Genomic DNA, 23,426 nt, shown 5'->3' on the forward strand with positions numbered 1-23,426 from the left:
TCGGTTTCTTGATCTATAACTTTTATTATTAGTTTACGTGATTGAAAAGGACCTAATTTTTTATTTTTTATTTTGGATTGTTTTCTTAAGAGAACTGTTGTTGCATATGTTTATATCAGAGATGATGCTATTATTATATTTTTGGGTGAGTTGGGTTTTTCATACATTCATACATAACTGACAAATGTCTAACTTAATATAACTACTTCAATTGGTGGAATTTTATTTGGCCTTTTTATACATATGATGTAATGCATCTTCTATTACATTATATAATTGAATTGAGTCAATTCGCAAATTACTTGAGATTAATCTGCAAAATATTTAAAATTAAATTCGAATATTCGAATCGACTTAGCAAAGTTAAGTTTAATTAATAACATACTCGACAAGTACAATAGTCTAATCAAATTTCTTTATTTTTTGAAAAATAAAAAGAAATTATTAATGGAAAGCTATTGATCAGTCAATACTTAAATTATGTAGACAAACTAGACTTTGTAAATACTTGTTGTGATACAGCATGAGTAACTATATAAGTTTTTCTATATACATAAAGAAATATTTTATTATTTAAATTATACTCCTCTTTGATCTAAAACAGTAAAACTGTTATGTGCTATCAAACTAATGTTATTAGAAGGCAGTAATATTGTTGAAGATATATATTGCATTTTTTTTTCATAATTGGAGAGGAGGAATTATTTGTAGGAGAAATCGAAAATCAAAGAGATAATACTATTTTTGATCACATAATTGCTACATCTAGCGGTTCTATTTTCACCCATTCTCTAACCAATGTTCTTGTGTGTGTTTTTAACATTGAAGTCATAAATTTAGTGGTATCCATCGGATGGTGGTGATTTTAATTGTTGTAGAAATCTAACTTGTTTGAAAGTAAAACTCATCAGCATCTCCACCTCTTAAGATGAAAAATGAATTATTCTTAAATTTAATTAGATGTATCTTCAGCTAAGACACGACTAGAAAACAAAAAAGCAGGACCAAAATTGGCCAAGATGAAAATTTCATTCAAACTAAAAATTTAAAAGTTTAGATCTGGGGATATGGGGGTAATTATCGGTCGAAGATCACCATAAAAAACCCTCCCAGATGACCAAAGATGAAAAATGTTTGCCAGGTTTTCTCAAAAGAACAGCTAGGACTTTTCTTTCCTGAATTCAAAAAATAATTTTTATGATGCTAGTTATGATGATTAATTTTTTTATCCTATAAAATTTTACATGATCACAATAATTTCCTTAGTTTCATACTAAAACTCTTTAATAAGTAGTATAATTAAAATTGAATTTGGTTATCAATTATCTTTGAGTTGAATTTCGAATTTTAGAATTGAATTGAGCTTTAACTTTACACTATTTAGATCTGATTAGCCTCGATTATATTCCTATAGTCTATATAAATTTTTATCTTTGTTTCAGAGTAGGTAAAAAAATTAACCCAACTAATTTATTACTAGTACCTTTCACATTTACCTTTGAAATTTCGATACATGTATAATACTTTTAGTAATTTTATGAAGTGTCCAAAACGGATCTCAACTATAAAACAACATCGTTAAACTTTCTATATTCAGACTAATTCTCATTTGAGTCGGACAGGTCTCTTGCGGGAGATAAAGCTCTGATCCTCAAATTTTAAATGGCTGCATGTATTGTTTTTCCTCCCGCAATGGACATACCCTGTTCAAATGGGATTAGTCTGAATGTAAAAGTTTAAAAGTGCCGTTTTACAGTTGAAATTTGTTTAGGAAATCTCATGACCATGTACCATTTTTTTTTTATTTTTTTTTATGTCAAGTAGACATTCATGTGTATGTCTCGTGAGCTTATTTTAATAGAAAATAAAATTTGTTTAAAAAGTATATTACTGTTACGAAATTGTAGTTGGGATATAATATTGCAATTTAGGTACTGCATTGGGAGGGAAAAAAGTTCAGGAACCCTGAGTGAAGATTTTCACATCAAATGACATGTAAAATAAGTTGATTAGATATGTCATTTGAGTTTTGGAAAAGATAACATAATTTCTATACACTTACAGTGCCGCCCAAATACATCAATTCTGCAAATTGCAAATAAAGTTTACTAAAAAAGTTGACTTGAATTATGTGGTTTTTGTTTAGTCAATTATTAATGTTAATTAACGCTTAACCAGAAACCTGGTTTTCTTAAATTAAAATTATAATTAGAACCACTTGGTAAAATCATCTATATTCATCCTTTGCCTTTTTCTTATGATCTGCATTCAATTAATCACAACTTCTCAATTACAAAAGAACAATTCTTCATATATTGGTAAAATTAAAAAAAAAACAAAGATCTTTTCACAATTAGTAAACAGGATTCGAATCAGAATCAAAATTAGAATTGGAATAATATTCCATTTATGTTTCCAATGATTTAGACAGACTATGCATATGTATATACAATTTTTTTTCTTGATTAATTAAACAATTTTCTTATTATCCGATCAAATTCTTAACATTCATGATAATATGGTTGCAGAAAATCTCTGTTGTGCTATCAAAAATCAAGTAATGGGATAGAAAATAAGTTTGTGTTTACATCATGTCAGCGAAAATTGTATAGCTAACCATATGACCATGATGGTTACATTTTTGTCATAAGTTTAAAAAAATATATGGCTTAATATATTTCTAGATCATTACACTTATACCCATTCACCTATCTAATCTCTTATTTTACAGTTTAATCTATTTAATTTAATTTTCCAACTTGTAAATTTTATCTGCTTAATCTCTAAAAATGGCGAGTGGATATACTTTTTAAGCTAACGTGTAATATAGTTAAAGAATATTTTGACATCTGAATTTGTACACTTTCACTCATCTGACTTTTCATCTTTCAGTTTAATATCTTAAACATTTCAAGTTTTAAATTTTTATGTAATATATTTTTTAGTATGAGCAAAATTTAACTTTCTACTTTATATTTAATAGTGAACTTTAATTCTTAAAATAAATATTTTTTAAAATTTTAAAATTATAACTTTTTTATTTTTTTTCAAAAAAGAGTAGAAAAAATTAAAATTAAAAGAATGAAAATAAATTCATATATAAATTAAAAAAAAATCAAGAATTTGATAAACTTAAATTTCACTTTTATTTTTATATATACAAAAAATAAAACACTTATATAATCTTTCATATACCTTTCATCCATTTAATTTTTCTATTTTCCAGTTTAACCCGTTTGATCATAAATTGAGAATTTAAATAAGTGAATGAGTATAAATTCAGAGGTAAAAATATCCATTAACCGAAAATTTTACTGTCCATACAAATTCTTATTGATGTATAAAATTTATGGCTCTTCGAGAGTGCTAGGGTAAGTAAAAGATAGTAAATTATAATTCATCTTATATAAAATTAATTGGTTTGTACTAAATTCTATTAATCCTCATTTATAAATAATTTAATTTATTCTTAATATATGTTGATGTGAGGTGTGGATGCGGATTTGAAATTCATCAAAAAAAATGAATCAAAAGTAAGCATAATAACATTTTTGTAATTTTATCCTAAATCAAAGTGTGTGAATTGCGATTTTTTAAACCTCATTTTATTGATAATGAACCAACGATGGATATCATTCATCTTATGTAAGATAATTAACTTGTACTAAATACTATTAATTAATCATCATTATAAATAATTTAATTTATTCTTAATTATTCATCAAAAGAAATTTATTCTTAATTATCCATTGTGAATTTCTATTTATATCTTAATGTGAGGTGTGAATACGGATTTGAAATTCACAAAAACAAAATGAATCCAAATAAGCATAAAAACATTTTTATGATTCCACCCAAAATCAAAGTGTGTGAATTGGACGATTTTTGAACCTTATTTCATTAATAATGAACCAACGACCGATACTCATAAAGTTTGCTTACGAAGTCCATCACTTTTGAGTCACATTGATTTTTTTAACTTTCAAAATTGCATTTTAATTAATTTTTAACATTTTAGGCTGATTAGTGTCAAAATGTTAAATATTTTTTTACTTATTAAACATCTATACAAACCTTTTAAAAGTTGTAGATCTATCCGGATTTATAATTCACTATTTAACTTTAAAACTTGATTTAATCGTGTCTTTGTGGCATGTCGAGTTAACATGAAAATAAAGTTATAATTTATTTGAAACACGTTCTCAATCGGCAACTTTTTTGTTTTTTTGTTTTTATAAGTACACATTCAATTGCATGCCATGTAGGTAAAACTAAATTAATTTTGAAAAAATTGATAAATTTTCAGACAATTGACCAAATTGGGATAGATTTACAACTTTTAAAAGGTTTATCTAGATTTTTAAAAAGTCGAAAAGATTTGGCATTTTATCACCAGTAAACCTAAAATATTACATATATTCAAAATGTTCCTTGGATCATCAAGTGTAATAAACTACTACACAATATTAGGTTAGGAATATAAACTTTTGTTTCCAAAATTTGGATAATCTTAAGAAAGGTGAAACTTGTAGTAATTTAAACCGGTAAACTACAAGTATCTTTAAACTAATAATCAAGAAAATGAGAGATACATTAAGAAAATGGAACATACATAAGTATGGACTATTTTATAATGTATATGATTAGTGTGAGAAGACTAAGTGTTAAAAAAATTAGATATATGGATTTTAAATATAATGATAAGCCTTGTAAGAAAAGTAATTAATTAATTAATTGAATTATCAAATAAATTTTAGAGTTTTGTTTTGCACGTTCTTGTTTGGTCAGCCAAACAATATGTTTCTTCACAGTAAGAGAGAGGCCCACATTGAATTAGATTATGGCTAATGTTAACATCCAAATTAAACAAACAAAATTAATCTCAATTTTAAATTATAAATTGATAATTGACAAGTATTTGGAAAAATAAAGAAAAATAAACAATTAATATAATCTGTTAATTTTCTATTTCATCCAAATGGAGCAGACAGAAGCTCATAAGTGCCAATTTCTCTGCAAATATTTGTTTTTACATATATAGAAATCAAGAAAATTATAGATATAAAGGCCAAAAAGAAAACAAATAAATTAATTTATAAATAAGTTAAATAATAATCTAAATTAAATAAAAATTAACCAAAGATAGAAAAATTAAACCAAAATTATTAATTTCTGATGAAGAATTTAAGCAAATTGAGTTTCTCCAAAACCATGCATGTGATGATTATTAGCTTCCATAGCCATCGGCAGCATTGGAAATTCACCGAGTTCTTGAATAAAACCATCCAAATCTGCAAAACCAGCCAAGAATCCACCGGAATTTGCACCATTCCACATTCTTTCCTCTTCTTCTTCTTCTTTAACCACCGTCTCTCTAAACCCTAAATTATTACCCGCCATTACTGCAGCAGTAGGTAGGTTAGTTCTTAACTGTTGTTGATGCTGAAGAAGATGATGATGATGATCTTGCTTAATGGGCAGTCTTTGTTTCTTGACCTTCGAACTTTTTTGATGATGATCAGCTGCTGGTTTTCCGGTGAGTCTCTGAACCAACTCTCTGAAATTAGCTACGTCGGTCTTGATAATTTCAGGAGCAAATATGTGAATTATGCGTATCTTTGGCTTGACTTTTGAAATTGTGTGTGAATCTCTATGCATGGAAGATAGTGGTGATTTAATATTGGGTATAATTTGTTGGTTTTGCTGTTTCTTGATCATCGTGGCCATTATTTCTTCCATTTCCGATCAAGAATCACTACTGAATATTTCTTATATCAAGATCTTTTATATAGAGAAATAAAATAAAAGATAAGAGGGAGTTGGTGTAGTTTTGTGTAGAGGGAAAAGAGATGAAATGGATGCTTATATTTATATACTAACTATTTAGAAAATAATGAAATGAAAGGGACAAATATGAAATTTTAAAGAGAAAAACAAGCTGTCTGTTGAGAGGAAGAGAAGGGTATATATGTCTAAAAAAATAAACAAATTGGCAAGAGAGACTCAATAAAGTAAACTGAAACTCAAATGGTCCCATAATTATGTTTTTCTATTTTAGATTTTATTACTTTTTATTTTGTATAATGTTAGGTTTTATGTGTGTTTTTGGAGGGTTAGAGAAAGATATAGATATGAACACGATATTCCATTCTATTTATATATATTTTAGAGAATATTAAATATTACAGAATATTATTTACTATATATTTTATTGTAGTTTGAAAGAAAAAATTAAACATGATTATACATCTCCTCAGATTCAATTATAAACATTAAGGGGTATAACCATATAAGAATTCATAGTAGCCGACGGTCGTCTGTTAACCATAACCATTTATGTTATTAATTATTTTATTATTTTTATGGTATTATTTTTCTTTTTAATTGTGATACCCACTCGTCTTTTAAACTATTAGTCGTTTCTTTTTTTTTAATCCAGCTATTGTATTTATCTGTCCATAATTATACTTTTATCAAATGTATCATGATTTTAAAAAAATTAATCTATTTTTTAAATTACTGTCAAATATATTTATGTTTAGTTTTTAACTAATGTGATACAGTATTATATGTCAAATAGAATAAATTCTATATACATGGTCATATAGTGTTGCTCATGTTATTTTTAAACAAATTATAGTATATTTGATAAAAGATGATATATCGGATTGTAAAATTTTAAAATTATAATATATTTGGCAAACGAAAACATTTGTATTGGTGAATAAATATAATTTACCAAAAAAATAGTTGGTGAAAAATAGCAAGTGTCTATGTACATATAATGGCATAAGAATCTCCATTATGGATAGAAAAAATTCCTATATTTGGTGTAAACAAGACACATGCCCTATAAACCCTAACTTGCATAGCTTGCAAACTACATGTATAATTGCAATTGTTGATTAGGAAAAAGAGAATGAATGATATCCAATACATAACCATATTGCTATTCAATTATATATTAAACATGTACACAACTATGACTAGATATAGCTTTTTCTAATAATAATCATGCAACCATATAAATTATATTAAAATTGATTAGGGTTTGATATCTTATGAATTAAATAAAGAAACGCCAGTTTTTTTTGATAAATTCATTCGGTTCGACTTTCAATTAATCAGAATATTAATTACGTTTTTAATATCATAATTTATTTATTTTGATAATTGCAGAAGGGGGAGCGCTTGTGTGAGGAATTTAACCTACGACCTTGACAGTTTCTGTCCAACGCTTATACCATTTGAGCTATAACTCGTTGATTTTTTGATATCATAACTGATGTTAAATTTATTTAATTCGATGTACACGGAATTGAAAATAATTTTTTTTCGATGTTGAAATGACAAGAAAGATTAAAAATGGGGGGTATTTCTGGTAATTCAAACCTAACATATGAGTTGCTATAGCAAAGTATATAGTTGCAACAAGAAATGTGTGTGATTCCACTAATGAATTATAGTGACAAAAGAATCCGCGTAGTTGGAATATAAGCAAACGTCATGGCTTCCATAAACGACACACGTACCATATCCGCGTTTCATTCATGCCCTAATTATAAAATTATAGTTTATAAAAAAACAATTAAAATAATTATTATTTATTTATTTTTCCTTCTTCTCCTCCTCCTCTGGTAGGACCATTAATCTTTTCGATAATTTATCACTATAGTTTATATATATAAAATTCATAAATATAAAATTATCAATTACAAGAGACATATTTAACTTTGTAGTTGTTCTATTTATTTATTTCTATCTTTTGATTATATAGTTTCAATACTTAAATATTTTTTCCCTGAAATTCTTTGTTTTTTAATTTTTTTCTTAAGATAAAATTGTACGCATTTTGTTTTATTCCTTATTTCTCTTCTTGCTCTTAGAATATTTTTGGGAGAAATTTGTAGTATGATATCCGCTTTATTTTTATTTTTAATTTTATTTGGTTTTTAATAATTTAATATGTCATATTAACAAAATTAAAAATAGTTATTGTTAAAAGTTATTTTTATTTTCTATGTATGTATTTAAAAGTGTACTATAATTTGTAGAATAAATTGACTCTAAAAAGAAGTAATATCAATTGAAAAAAACTTTTACATTAAATTGATTTTCTTCTTGAACATTAAAAAGTTAATTAAATTTTGAAATTTTATCAAACACTTAAAGCTAGCCAGCTTATTTTAAAAAAGATGGTTTTGTTCAATTGGAGATGAATCGGCAGGGAATCTCACTTGCTTGATTGCATAGTTTTGTCTGTAAGTTTTCATTTTTTTGGTAATAAAAGGACTAAATAATGTGCCGGATTTGTACATTTTGATTCGAATTGTACTCACTAATGGAGCTTTCAAATTTCAAGAGTACAGCCATTTAATAATAATAATAAATTATCAATATATAAACGAACAAACTATTTTAATAGCATAGATATCGAAATCAAATTATTTATATTTTTGATAATTGAAGAGGAGGAGCGTTTGTGGGAGGAAATCAACCCACGACTTTGACAGATTGCTGTCCAACGCTTATACCATTTGATCTACAGCTTGTCGGTTGTTATAAAGATATTTATACGAATGCTTAACTAATAAACAGTCATAATAACTAGAAAAATACATTCGTACAATGACGGAAATAAAGGTGAAGAACCGGCGGCCGTCTTCCGGCCCACCACACCGCTAGTACTTCGCATTTTCTTTTATCTCCTCCTCCATTTTTCTTTCCGATAATTTGCAGATAAGATGTGCACGTGAGTTGAGGAGAATGAAGATATGGTTGAAAGCGCGTAAGCAATCAGAGAACACACAGCTCTCGTGCCGGCTAAGGCCGGCCCGTATCTTATAAGAGTACAACTACTCAGCTGGAGGTATCTAAATTACATGGTTTTATATGGTACTCTTTCTAATGTATTCATTGTTTATTTCAGAGGGAATTAATTTGGCATCTTATTATAACTAACCTAAATTAGCCTATAAACAGATGTAGCATTCCATCAAAATTATGAAAATTCAATATTACTTTTCTCTATTATAGTAATGAATTTATTATTATTGTTATGTAAATTAATAAAATGTTATTTTATAGCTCAGCGGCTACTGCAGCAATAAAAATTAAAACTTTTAAATTTTTCTTAATTCTATAGGTTTTCAAATCCTCCAAAATATTTACTACTGAATTTTTGTTATTACTAAAAGAACTCGTCCGACTGCCGCTAAACCTCCATCGAACCACCGGATCCTTGTTTGATCGCCGCCGAATTGATCGAACCAAACTATCTGGTGGTGGGGTGGTAGGTGGAGAGGTTTAGGTTGTAAAATAAGTAATAAATTAATTTAAGCTTAAAACTGTCCCATTTTCTCTTATTTTTAATATTTTTGGATTATGAGGGAATTGTAAAAACTTTCATTTTTTGGGAGATTTCTGCTAAAATCAAAATGATGAGGTAAAATATCAGACTATAGTATTTTTAGGGGATTTATGTAGATTATCCTTATTTATACCAAAATTAAAATAGCCTAAGAGCCCAAAATAAAAAGAAGCATGTAGCCTAGAATTTTCAATTCTATAAAAGTTCAAAATCTCTAGAAGCTCATGATCTTCAAGTTGCTAGGAGTTCATGATCTATCTCCAAAAATTCAGGATCTCCAGATACTTAGGATCTTCAATTTGCCAAAAGTTTAGGATCTTTAAAAGTTCAGTCCAGAACACAGAAGTTTACAACCATAATCTTCAATTTTGGCACTGGCAATTTATCAAAATGACGGTTTTTATGAGATTAGAAAACATGGGAAGTTGGAGAACGTGGACATTTGGAAAGAAGTGAGTATCTGACAATTTTTATGAAGTTAGAGAACATGGAAAGTTGGAGTACGTGGGCAGTTGGAAAGAAATGGGAATCTAACAGTTTTTATATAAGTGGAGAAAGTGGAAAGTGAGTAATTAAGAAGAAGCAGTTGAAAAATTGACACTAGCAGAAAAATGCAACGATTAAAAGACTCGGCCAAAAGCAACAAAAATATAGAAACTCTCAAGAGAAATTAATGTCAAACGCTTTATTTTTATAAAATCACTTATACCACAATTACATTTTTCTTGTTTTTCAACATTATATAATCGCAATTTTAATTACAGCACAAGTTTTACTTTTTCAATTGCATAAGCTTTTTTTAAAGTTTTAAACACTTTCAGAATATTTTTGTAAAGAACTTGTAGGTTTTATGTCATTTGAAAATCATTACAATCGCTTGACTATTTTTTAAAATCTTATTTTAAAGTAAAATCTTTTGGTACGCTCATACACTCAAAGACACCAACTGTTTTTGAAAAAACACAGAAAACAGTAGTTAACTATTTAAAGTATCCAGTAGGATACACTCTTTTATTTCGTATTTTTACATAATGTTTATATTGGAATTTTATCACTATTTTATAAATTTGCATACAATTACTTATTGTAATGAAATATTAACTGAATTCCATAATTCTCAATACTTAATGACAGTGTCAAATCTACCCTTAGACTAGAGTGGACTTTAGCCAGGACTGCCGTCAGAAAATTAGAAATCAGTTGTGGTCCAGTAATGAGGAAATTTAGTCGCCGCTTTTAGCCAGGGTTGAGAAAGAAGAAGACCTATTCCTTTTTATATTCTTGATGCCCTTTTTTAAAAACGTTAAGGACCACGTGTTTGTTTACTTGAGTTTTATTTTTGGGCCTTTATTTTAGCTAAGTAAAAAGGGCCCATATTTGTCTGTTTAAACTTTAAAAAGATTACTGTTTGAAATATTTTGTTCAATTTCAATTAATTTTTCAATTTGTTTTTCTAATATTCACTTTTTAGAAAAATTTAACTTAAGTTTTCAAATTTTCAAACTTTAACTGCTAAATTCTTCACCAGTTTTCTAACCTAATTTTTCAATTTTATAATCTAATATTTTTAGTTTTTTTTATTTTAGTAAAATTTTCAACTAAAAATTATTAATTCTAATGATTTTTAAATTTTTTCTCTTACAAAATAAAATTACCTTCGCTTTTTTTTATGTTTTATCGATACAAATTAATTTATTATTTATATTTGTTTAACGATTTTTTAAAATTAAATCCTCAAGCTCAATTCTTTTTAAAAAAATTATCTTCAAAAATTACATGTCATTTTAGCCCGAGCTGGAAAAATAAATCCTAGATCCGCAACTGCTTAATAGTATTCATGAAATTTGCTTGTGTGATCTTATTGTTTTTCACATGTTAACAAAATTGATATCCCTTTTCTATTATAAATTATGTGTTTGATAACCGCAATGATTAAATGGTGCATTCTTGTTGTCCCTTTCATATATTTTTTTGGCAAAAATACTGAAAACTCTCCCACCTTTGAACTTTTTTTCAAATTCCACCATCATTTAGGAGAATTCTCAATTGCACCCTATTTAGGGTTTTCAGTTTTCATCTGTATCCCAAAATAAAAAGAAATTGATAATTTAATTAATTTAATAATAAAATTATTAAAACCAACTAAATAGAGGGATTGTATCATTATTTTTTCCATTGGAAAAAAAAATTAGTATATGAAGGATTAATTTAAACTTTTTTCTAAATAAAAAGAGGTCATTTTAGTCAATTGGGGTACAGACGAAAACTGAAAACCCTAAATAGGGTGTAATTGAAAATTCTCCTACGTGGTGGTGCAATTGAAAACAAAGTCAAAGGTGGGGAGTTTTTAAGTATTTTTGCCTATATTTTCTTGATTAAGAAATCCTTTTACTGACTTTTTTAAAATAAAGAAAAAACAATTGATAAATTTACAATAACAAATGAAGCATATTTGTTTTAATATCTTTTATATTTGAGTTCATTACATATAAATTCATAATATTTATATGAAATTGCAGCTCAATGCAAGTCTTATATAATACACCTGCATTATCATCTTGATAGTATGTGTTACAGATATTAGCAATATAGTAGTTTACTCAATTTTTTCATAATGCATTAGAAAGGTAAAATAATATGCTTGATAGTTTTAATAAAATCTAAAAAATCATTTGCAGAAAGCACCTTTTAGTGATCCAGTACTCAAAATAAAATAAAAATTGAAGTTCCCTTCCTAAAAGCCCCTAGCCTCAACTGCAAAATAGGAAAACATAGTAACATTACATGATTTCACCCACAAGAATTCTGAAGTAACCATGTAAACAAAAGAATGAGCCAGAAATATTGTAGTGTTTATATTCTTTGAAAGCCAAACAGGTAATTAGTAGCAGTCAATTGCAGGGAAAAAACGATATACGAGTGAGCAAGAAATAGAGGATGGCAAAGGACATTGAAAGCTTGTTTCACACCATTTTTCGGGATTTTAATTGATATTAATTTTCCTTCTCTATTAGCTTGTCAATTCATGTTAAATTATGAAATTAAGCATAAATAAGGGAATACGAAGATTATATGTCATCGAAGAAGAATGCATTATTTAAAAATGAATAAGGATACCTTACCCGTTGTAACTCATACTTCTAGGCGTTGGCATGGCATTATATTAACTACTCATCATAATAGAGCATAACTTAGATAATAACTGGTTCTACTACATAATTATAGGTGCATAAAGTCACTCAAACAAAAGCACAACAGTTTTGAACTGAACAGACTAAATTACAAACACAAACAAAGCTAACACTCTAACAGGCAACACCATACTTACCAGACAACTCTGCCAATTGTCTTCAAAACTTGTTGTTATACCAGTACACCCCCTTGCTCTGATTACCTTCGTCTTGGTCTACATACATACATTCCCCGGCTTCCCTCCACATCGCCTTCACAAAAGGAGTCGCGTCAAACTGGTAGTATTCTCCCAAAATCGGTTTGATCGCCTTTGTAGCTTCCATCGCGTGGTAATGTGGCATTGTCGAGAACAAGTGGTGAGCAACATGAGTGTCAGTTATGTTGTGGAACACCTTGTTCAAGATTCCGTAATCCCTGTCAACAGTCGCTAGAGCTCCTCTTAGCCAATCCCACTCGGAGGAATCGTAATGGGGAATTGAAGGATGAGTGTGCTGCAAGTAGGTGATCAGAACAAGAAATGCATTCACCACCAACAATGGTACTCCGTATACACAAATGACCCAAGCAAGCCCTTTTGCTAAAGCGAGACGGTAGAGACCATAAGTGACAGCAATGATACCGGCATCAGAAATGAATATTTCAGCTCGCTCACGGTCATTGTAGATAGGGCCATAAGGATCAAAGTGGCAGGCAAATCTATCATAAGGCCTGCCTGAAACATTGAATGTTAGGTATAGAGGCCAGCCGAGGGTAAGTGTAACGGCAAGCGTGATGAGGCGGCCAGGTGGGTTTCTAAGGTATTTGGAAAACCAACTGATGCTGGATTTCTTCTTGGGAACAAAAACTTCATCTCGTTCCAGAGACCCTGTGTTAGAATGATGACGGCGATGGCTGTGTTTCCATGAAAAGTAAGGGACAAGGAGACCAGAGTGCAGGGTAAGGCCAACAATGTCATCAAGTAATTGATAGTCACTGAAGGCATGATGGCCACACTCGTGTGCTATAACCCAAACACCGGTGAGAACACAACCTTGGAGAGCCCAGTAAATAGGCCACGCCACATACGAGAGAGGCTGAGGAAGGAGATGGAAGTAATTGGTGGCAACATAGTAGAAGAGAAAGGCAATGGTCAAATCTTGAACTACATATGAGAACGAGCGAGGAATCGATCGTTTGAAGCAATGAGGTGGGATAACTTTTTTGATCTGACCAAGAGTGAATGGTGGCTTTGAGTGAGGAACTCGCTTCATAACATCAGACTCCACCTTCTTAGATGAAGGAGGAACAGACATTCTGCCACCGGCTCCCATTGTTCCACGGCCTGAAAAATTAACGAAAGAGTGAGTTCCCATATCAGGTGATACTAATGCAGTCCAAGAAAATATACAAATGCAGGGGAATTTATTATTTCCCAACTAACTACAACTACAAGTCTACAACACCAACTATCCATTTCCTAAATTAACTGACTTTCAATTATGTAAAAATATGCCAAAATCCATGTAACTGAATAATCCCTTGACATATAAGCAATCACTTTACTTCATAGATAGCCGTAGGAATTAATTTACAGCAATAAAGCTAAATAAACAACAACATTTTTATAGTAGTATTAGCATAAAATGAGTATAGTCAAATATAGAAAAAATCATATTGATCTTGCAAGAGTGGTTGATATATCATGTATCAAGGTCTTAATCCTATGCATTATAGGCGAGGCAACCATACATGAAAATGTTGTTTGCCAAAAATAAGAAATAAATAAGAAAATGTTATGCTCGACATATATGCAATCCGTTTTTGAATCAAATATCACCATCAACACGTCTGAATGCATAAGAATGGCAAAACAACTTGAAATGACATATGGATTAAAAACTAACCCAAAAGCTAATCAACATTCTGAATATGACCGATATCAAATTAATAAATAAACATCACAATCTATATAAAGGTCATTACACATCTGAATGCTTTATGCGCTTTAGCGCTTGGCTCGCCTGAAAATTTGGAAAAGGCGTGCTTTTTTTTAGCAATGGGAGACCAAAAATCAGATGAAGAGGAAGAATAAGAAGAATGTGCTGTGTTTAGGGTTAGGAAAACTGGAAAAGGTTAGGGAAAGAGAATTCAGATATGTGTTCCCTTGATGTCTAAATGGGCCTCCTTTAGCCACATTTATAATGGTTTAATCTATTAATAAATAGATTTTAGGCAGTCATACGCAAAATTGAGCATATTACTAAACATCAACTTCTTTAGATTGGAATTGAAAAATTAGCCCCATAAACAACTATCAGGAAATAACAATCACAGTAAATAATTAACGAGCAAATTACTATGAGTCCCCTCATATTTGAAATTCACACTTTAGTCCCTTCTGTTTGAAAACTAAACTATACTGCCAAACAATGCTAAAATTGGTGTAAAAGTAGTTCACTTTTCATTTGTGGTCGGTTATTTGTCCTATATACTATAGTTTAACAGCACAAAACCAAGTTGATGTTTCATGATTAAAGAAATAGATATAGTTCACACGTAAAAGAAAACAAAAAAGTTAAAAGATTCCTAAATTAGGCACTAAGAAGTGCTTGTAATATTATTATATTGTGATATTATTTTGGTGTGGGTATTTTAAAAGCCTTGCCAAACTAAATTCACTATGTATGGCCGCACGCGCACCTACCATCTACAGATCTACTAAGCAATTATGCAGTGAGCACCAGGACTGCTTATAATAAAAAAGTCAGTTGTCCAAATACTTGCAAACCACAACCTCATCTCCTTCCAAATTTAACATGTAAAAATATCAGTAGAACTTAGAAGTATTAGGTTGAATCTACCTCACATATAAGAGACATATACCTCACAAAAACAAATGGCCTGAATCAGTGGTCCATAAAATTTGAATATTTAGCCTTGGCCAAGTAATAATCAAGATGTCATACTCATACACAAAACAACAAGCAAAGAATACCTGGCTATGGCATTGAGATGAAGCCAATTATGCCAATAAAGGCCGAATTTTACGGTTACCCACAGCACAATATGTGAAGCATATTGTAAAGGGGTGTAGTATAGACAAAACAAACCATGTGAGGCTAGAAAATGACTCACATGATAACTCTTTTCAGTTTTGCTACCAAACATAAATAAGATTACTTATTTTTTTTCATATGGAAGTTACCTAATCTCTGTCACTTGCATTATACTGGACATATATGCAATCCATTTTTGAATTATATAGCACCGTCAACACGTCTATAAGCTTAAGAATGACGAAACAACAACTTGAATTGACAAATGAATTAAAAACTAACCCAAAAGCTAATCAACATTCTGAATATGACCCATATCAAACTAATAAATAAACACCACAAACTATATAAAGACTGCATACCAATAAATCTTAACTACCATATACTACAAAAAGCCCTTCTATATTAGTCATTAGTCAAAACTAACAGCCTTCTTATAAAAAAAACACTTAATGGAATTACAAGTTTTAAATAATTGACTCTATCAAATAGTTTAATGGAAAAATAGACCAAAAAAAGTTGATTAAACCCTAACAATTTAATGACATATACAGTAACTACAGCTATTGAGGGTCCAGCGCCAACTAATTTGACTGCTTCCAATGCATGAATCTCCAACAACCAGCTTCGTTGCCATGGAATATAATTTTAAATTCCCATATAGCATACTAGTTTCTTTCCATAATTTAACATGATACTTATCTAAAACTTTGCAGATAAAAATATCCTATATATAAATCTTTCTAGTTAAACAAAAATTGCAAAAATAAAATCTGGATTCAGTAAAAAAAAAACCTTTTAAGCTATACCAAAGAATGAAACCTTAATATCAAAGATAAAAAAACAACAACCAATGAGCTATAGCTCAAATGGTATAAACGTGTAATCTGCTAGGTCGTGATTCAATTCCTCCAACGAGCGCTCCCCTCCCCAATTATAAAAAAATAAGATATTATAAATAATAAAATACCCAAGTCAACATGAAAATGTAAAATAATTTGTCTCAACTATTATGTATGATGCAATTATTATTTACCAGATTGGGGCAAAGTTAGTTAGCAACAAAACAAAAATGGCTTTCGATGAAATCTTTGTAAAACACTTTCAAAGAAACTGCAATGCCTCTATTTGGATTCTACCAAACAAATAAAATAAAGCATTATTCAAAAAAGATTCGCATTCTGGATTTTTTTAAAGTTTAAAATTTTAAAGCTGAGATAATCACGTGATGAATCTAAAGCAAGCAGATCAAGTTAAAACTATAAAATTCCAATAAAAAATGTAAATTTAAAATTAAAAAAACTACGATTGCAAGATCTCCTGTTATTCATGGTTGGATCTAAAAAGAAATTCAATGAAGAAAATCAGAATGTGGCTGCGAAAATTAAAACTAAAAGAGAATAAAGATTACCTCAGAGAATAAAAGATAATTTAGTTTAATTTTCTGGATAATGGCCGGGAAATAAACGACGGTGCCGGTCCGGCAAGCCTCTCCTCTAGAGAGAGAAAGAAGAGGAAAATAAAAGAGAGGAGAAGAGCATGCAGAGGACGAGAGCGGAGAGGGCGGAGTACTTAAACTCTCAGGGCTTTACTTATGGGCTCCACTTGACATCAACTTGTTATTTGGAGTTTTGCGTTTTCTATATTTAACTTTTTGTTTAATTGTATCTTAGCCCCTCAATTTGTTACTTTTTGTAATTTATGATGTCCCTATGACCATTAATAATAGTGATACATAAAAATTATGTGATGGAAATTTAAATATTTATTTAAATGTAAATTTTAGATAATTTGTTTTATTAATATTATAAACAATTTAATTTTTAAAATAGTGAAGTGTTTATTTCTTTTTAATTAAAGATAACTTTTCATAATTCAAAAAAATAAGGCTTAATTCCTTAGAAAACCCCCACCTTGCATTTTTTTCGTTTATACCCTGACTTTATAAAAACACCATCTGTACCCAATTTTGAGTTTTTATGTTTCATCTCTACCCAAAAGTATTAAATTGTACTCTTTTCATTTGAAAAGAGTTTAAAACAATCCTTCATTTTTAACTTATATACTAATTAGATATTAATGTTATTAATAGCACAAAAATACCATCTTCTTCAAAAAATTAAAAATAATAATAATTTTTTTGAATTTTTTTCAAAAGTATTTCCGATTTTTTTTTTAATTTTTTTGATTTTCTTTTGATTTTTTTTAATTTTTTTAAAAAAATATTTCCGAAAAAATTAAAAATAATAATAATTTTTATTAATCATTTGGATGTATTTGATTATTTTTTAAGTTTAATAATTTATTTGTATTTTTTAAAATAGAAAAAAAGTATGTTTTAAACTATTTTTCAAATGAAAAGCTTTTGGGTAGGGATGAAACATAAAAATCCAAAATTGGGTACAAATGATGTTTTTACAAGGTTAGGTATAAACGAAGAAAAAGTATAAAGTGAGGGTTTTTTTAAAAAATTAACCAAAAAATAAAATAAAACTATATGTTAACTTAATCTTACAGTCATATTTTATTTTTATCGATATAGCGGTCGCTAAATTTTAGTCACCCTTACATAAATGATTTATGTGTTCTCTTTAATAAAATATTTTTATGGAGTTTCTTTTGTTTGTGTCTAAAATATGAATTGATGTTTATATGATGATAATTTTAAGTTTTGATGTTTTTCCAGGTTTGGTTCTTACTGTATGGGAGATTTTTTTTCTAATGATAGAATTCATTGATGATGAATTGAAATACAAATAATTGAAAGTCTTGTTATATGGGATATCACTTGTCCTGCTTCTTATCAATCTAGTTGTTTTGAAATTTTCATGACTCAGTTTTTTTTATGATTGTTCAAGCTTGTTTATTATAAAATTTTATTGATTTCGTGATTTTTTAAGTTTTAAGTTGTATACCTTTTATTCATCAAAAAAAAGTTATATACCTTTTCAGAATTCAAATTATTTTAGTTGCAATTGTAATAATTCCTTAGAGGTGTAAGTAGATTTATTTTGGCAAGTTTGTATATGTTTTTTAAGCATATACAACTTGTTCTCTATCAGTAAAAATATTGTGCTTATTTCACAATTCTAACTGTGCCGATTTTATTTTTTTTCTTAACAGTAGATAGATAAAATAAACAGAGGAATGTTGGAAGATAAAAACACATTATACATCAGAGGATCTATAACTAATCTTCACTTGATTTGTACAATTATGTGCATTTATATTTAGCGCTCTGGGGATATAGAGAACTTCTGAAATGTTAAAGGATAGTTGAAGATGCCAAATGTCATCACAGATATCTGTCCACTAAATGTTGGAACATACTCCAACATTTATTGTGCTTGATACTTGAAGGGCATCACCCTCGAACCTAACGTCATTCAACTGTGCCGAATTAAGGTAATGAAATATGAATGTTATATTAAAAAAACTTATAAAAAAAGTAATCATTTACATTTTAAAAAAAATTGTAAATTTTGTTAAGAGTGACTTGAGTATCAGTGGTTTATAGAACCCCGTAGAAGAAAGTTTAGTGATATGCCCTCTATTTATGTTACAGGGGGAACTCTTTTGGTTATTTTTATGTTGTCCTGCCAGTAAGGAGGGAGGAATTAAATTCTATTGCGAGTTCCAGCGAGCCAATACCTATTCCAGAAAGTAATTGAATAGGATTAGTCGAGTGCCGATAAATTATTTGAATAATGTATATCCCAATATCCATATTTGCAATTTTTAACATAAATGATCAATGTTTCAAATAGTACACAAATGATACTTCATGTTTTTAATCGTAAAGATTAAAAATTTATATTAAAATGACAAAAATGTTAACATTCACAGTTTTTACTGTTTATATATTTGATTTTTAATATACAAATTGTAAATATAATAGTTAAAATTAATTTTTGTTTAGATTCTGCTTATAATGTATCATTTTTATTAATAGACTTAATCACCAAAAAATGTCAAATTTTTGCGTGATGTGTCAGTTATAGGCAAAACTTTCAAAATCACCTAATTTAGCCAATTTTTCTATATTTTGTTTTTTTTCCAACTATTTTTGAATCGAACCGAATTTATTGTCCACATGTCATCCATGTCAACTCCAACTCAGCAAATTAGCTGACATGGCAACATCTCAAACCAAATCACTAACCTAACTTAATCAAACCACATAGTAAACCAACCAAAATTAAATTCAACTAAATCAAATCAATTCAATAATTAATTTTAAACTTTTACTCAATAAATTAAATAAATTAAAATTGTAAAATTCGAACGGACATCGTATTTTATATTTCAAAATAATAATTATTTTTTAATTAATTAATTAAAATCATATAAAATATAATTAAAATTAAATTTATTAGAAGAATTTATTAAAATTAATTGAAAATTATATTTGATTAAAATAAATATTAATTATCTCAACATTTTATTTTTATTCCAACTAATAAACTTTAATTTTCTCAAAATTATTTTTATCGCTGCTAATTATTTTCTGAATCTGTTCCGAAACGACTCGATATTTTGCCGGCAACCACATCCTATTCGTCAGAATTTTTTTTCAGCGGTCTTCTCCAACTTGTTGTTCCCATGAAAGAACAGACACGACATGTTCTTCCACATAGAAAAATACGCGATTTGTTCTTCCACATGGAAGATCATATGCAATCTGTTTTTCCATCGAAGAATAGGTTCGTCGGAGAAGACCGTCAGAAAAAATATTCTGGCGGTCGGTAAGAGAGAAGTGGCCGAAAAAATCGAAAAAAAACGATAGAGATTTAAAAATATTTTAATTTTGTGGTTTTTTATTTATTTAGTTTATTTGGTAAAATTTTTAAAGTAATTATTGATTTGATTTGATTAAATTGAGTTAGTGGTTTGAAATGTTGTCATGTCAGCTAATTTGCTGATTTGGAGGTGACATGGATGGCATGTGGACAATAAACTCGGTTCAATTTAAAAATTGCTTAAAAAACATAATATAAAAAATTGACTAAATCTGGTGACATTAAAAGTTTTGGCTATAATTAATACATTATGTAAAAATTTGATATATTTTTTCTGGTGATTAAGCTTTGTTAATATACTCTATATTCAAAGATAATGAATTTAGAATCGCAAAAAAAATCGTTTGTATAAAAAATAATAATTGAAAATATATGCACCAACTATTAAACTAATATCCTAATTTTTTGTTTACTGGAAACATGGCATGTTTTGATTGGATAAGTATCTTATTTGTAATCCGTGACAGGATTGATGCTGGGTGTAGCTGTTACAACTGAACTTTAATTGATATGATCCATTGGATTTCAAAATCTGAACGGTTTAAATTGCAACGGGTACGTGGCATCTGACAACGTTAAGTGGTAGAGTTCTAACAAGGCTGTGGCCATGTCAATTGTAATTTGTAAGACAGATATTTTTCCAGGAGATGCATATTTGACGGTTTTACCCCCAACTTTGGTAGTGATAAGCGGCAGCCCTAGACATTATCAATCACACGCGTGGCATCGATAAAAACTAGGTGCCACCCGCTTTCGCAAACCTACATTTAACGGTTATTAAGAGATCCGTTGAAAAAACGATTATTAAGAAAATTATTACAAAGGGCCCATTTTTATTATAATTCACATTTTGATCTCCTTTATTTAAAAATTAGATGATATACTCTCTTATTTTTGTTTTTATTAACAATTTCTCCATTACTCCGGCAAATCTGGAAGACACGCAACGAGGTGGTATTTAATTAAACTCATATGCCTGTTTCAGTTATAATCACTAAGGCAAATATGCAACTGTATGAGTATTTAAGGGCCTCACATACAAGACCTGTACTAGATAGCAATGCGAAATCATCCGTCAACTCGTCTAATATTACACCTATTTGGCTTCCTCCACCAATAGGGTTTTTCAAAGTTAATTTTGATAGTGCTATTGATATGAATTTAAAGATAGGAGCTATTGGTTTTGTAGTTAGTGATTCTGCAGGCAATTATATCCTGGCTGGGGCACGACGTTTAATGGCATTATTGAACCATTGGTTATAGAGGCATTTAGCGCTTCAAACATCGATGGAGGAGGTGTTTCCTACAATCTACAGTCGTCTAATATTTGAAGGGGACTGCCAAGTTCTCATCAATGCAGTCAATTTCTCCTCTAGTACTGAGAGAGATACCGGAGTAGTTTTGGAAACATCATTAGCCTGGTTTCTCGTTTCATGAAAATTAGGTTTGTATACGAAACCGCAAATGTAATTGAGTAGCCCATTTGGTGGCTAGAAATCTACTCTTTATTTATCTATTTCTATATTTATATTTTTATTGAATATTTTTTATTAGCCCTATTTGATGACTGCTTTTGCAGTACCCATCATCTTATCTTAGAATGGCTCAACTCAGAATTATTGAGGTATCATTTGTTTCTGTATTTTTAAGATTTCATTATATGAGATTTAGCCTTTGAGGAAAAAAAACACAATTTCTCCATTTGTATTGGTGTTGGTAACTGATACAGGTCGAGTCACAGAGATCGCCTGTTTGCTCTTCCTGCACAAGTAACAAATATAAGCTCAAAGGACCTCAGGCTTGCTCAGCCTGAAAGCCACTCCGATGCTTAAGTCAGAGAGGGTTTTTTGGTAAGTAAATGAGTGTAAAAGTATTTAAGTCTGATTTGTGCTCACCCTTCTCAGCATTCGGTGGCTTCCTTTTATAATGAGTTTAAGGCGGTTGTTATCTGGTAAATCGTGGGTTTGTCCCACGATTATTGATAATGGTGAAGGCACGTTCCCGATTATCCCGGGTAGTGGGTGTCAGGGAACGGAGTGGATGAGGTCGTCTAGATGGCAGACCTGGATGAGTCCGCCCGAGACAGACATGGGCGATACTCGTACTGTCGCTGGGCGATGGGAAGTTTGGAGACCCGTTGGGCGAGCATAGCATTTTCTAGGCGATGCTTGGAGTTCTGATATTATTAGGGCGGTATCAGATGTCCCCCCCTATAATCTTGCTAAGTCAAAGACTTGAAGCGCCAATTTTCAAAATTCGAATTTCCGAAATTTTCGAAATGATTCGAATTCCAAACGTTTCCTTCAACGGTTACGAATTTGAAGCGTTTTTTGACTATAAAAGAACGCGACTTTTGGTTTTTCATTGATTATTTCGAGGAGTTTCCTGCTGTCAGGCATTCGAGTGTCTAACTTGGCGTATAAAAGAGGTACTTATTCTTTAATTTAAAATTTTTTACTCTTGATTTTTCTCTCTGATTCTCTACTTCTGTTGATTTATTTCTCCAGCCAGGCTTTCTTCGAGTTACATAGCACCAGACTTTCTCTTTTAATCAGTAAGTGGCTTAGCTATTTTTGTTTGTCTTCTTGTTTCCTTCTTCTTGTTTGCCTTCAGATAGTATGTTTTTAGGATGTCTACATTAAGGGTTTCAGTGTCTTCCCCTTCTTCTTCCTCTTCTTCTGAGAGTTCTGCCAGTGACCCTACTTACCCTGTTCCTCTTGCTACCCTCGTTGAGTTGTCATCTGACGAGGAAGGGTTGTCTCAGAAGGTGATCCCTGATAGTGAGGAGGGTGTTGATGACAGAGGGCCAGAGGGCGAGGCTCCCCTTGAGGATGCTGGTGGAGATGAGGGCGGAGATGGTGAACTGGGTGATGACGAAGGAGATGAGGAGGATTTTGTTTTTAAGAGACGTGAAGTCTCCTCTGGGACATCTTCTAGTAAGAAAAAACCCTTGTCTGAGTGGACCATCAATCTGGGTCAAGAAGCCCTTGTATGGATTAGGGCGAGGTACGAAATTCCCCCTTTCATTGG

General features: G+C 29.9%; 2 protein-coding genes across 2 annotated transcripts; both read right to left on the reverse strand.

The window, feature by feature from the left end:
• Positions 1–4,944: 4,944 nt before the first annotated feature.
• Positions 4,945–5,848, reverse strand: LOC126678127 (VQ motif-containing protein 17). The gene has a single exon (XM_050373008.2). It carries the CDS (start codon positions 5,737–5,739, stop codon positions 5,185–5,187), a length of 555 nt encoding a protein of 184 aa, XP_050228965.1. The 5' UTR covers positions 5,740–5,848; the 3' UTR covers positions 4,945–5,184.
• Positions 5,849–12,528: 6,680 nt separating this feature from the next.
• Positions 12,529–17,156, reverse strand: LOC126676920 (delta(12)-fatty-acid desaturase FAD2). The gene is made up of 2 exons (XM_050371254.2): positions 17,009–17,156; positions 12,529–13,883 (listed from the first exon to the last, which is right to left on the reverse strand). Exon 2 carries the CDS (start codon positions 13,870–13,872, stop codon positions 12,721–12,723), a length of 1,152 nt encoding a protein of 383 aa, XP_050227211.1. The 5' UTR covers positions 13,873–13,883; positions 17,009–17,156; the 3' UTR covers positions 12,529–12,720.
• Between the last annotated feature and the right edge of the window lie 6,270 nt (positions 17,157–23,426).

This window comes from Mercurialis annua, linkage group LG4 (genome assembly GCF_937616625.2).
Source record: "Mercurialis annua linkage group LG4, ddMerAnnu1.2, whole genome shotgun sequence".
Classification (NCBI taxonomy): domain Eukaryota; kingdom Viridiplantae; phylum Streptophyta; class Magnoliopsida; order Malpighiales; family Euphorbiaceae; genus Mercurialis; species Mercurialis annua.

Coding starts and splice junctions, on each gene's coding strand:
- LOC126678127 (XM_050373008.2), bottom strand. CDS start 5,739: ATGGAAGAAATAATGGCCACGATGATCAAGAAACAGCAAAACCAACAA.
- LOC126676920 (XM_050371254.2), bottom strand. CDS start 13,872: ATGGGAGCCGGTGGCAGAATGTCTGTTCCTCCTTCATCTAAGAAGGTG.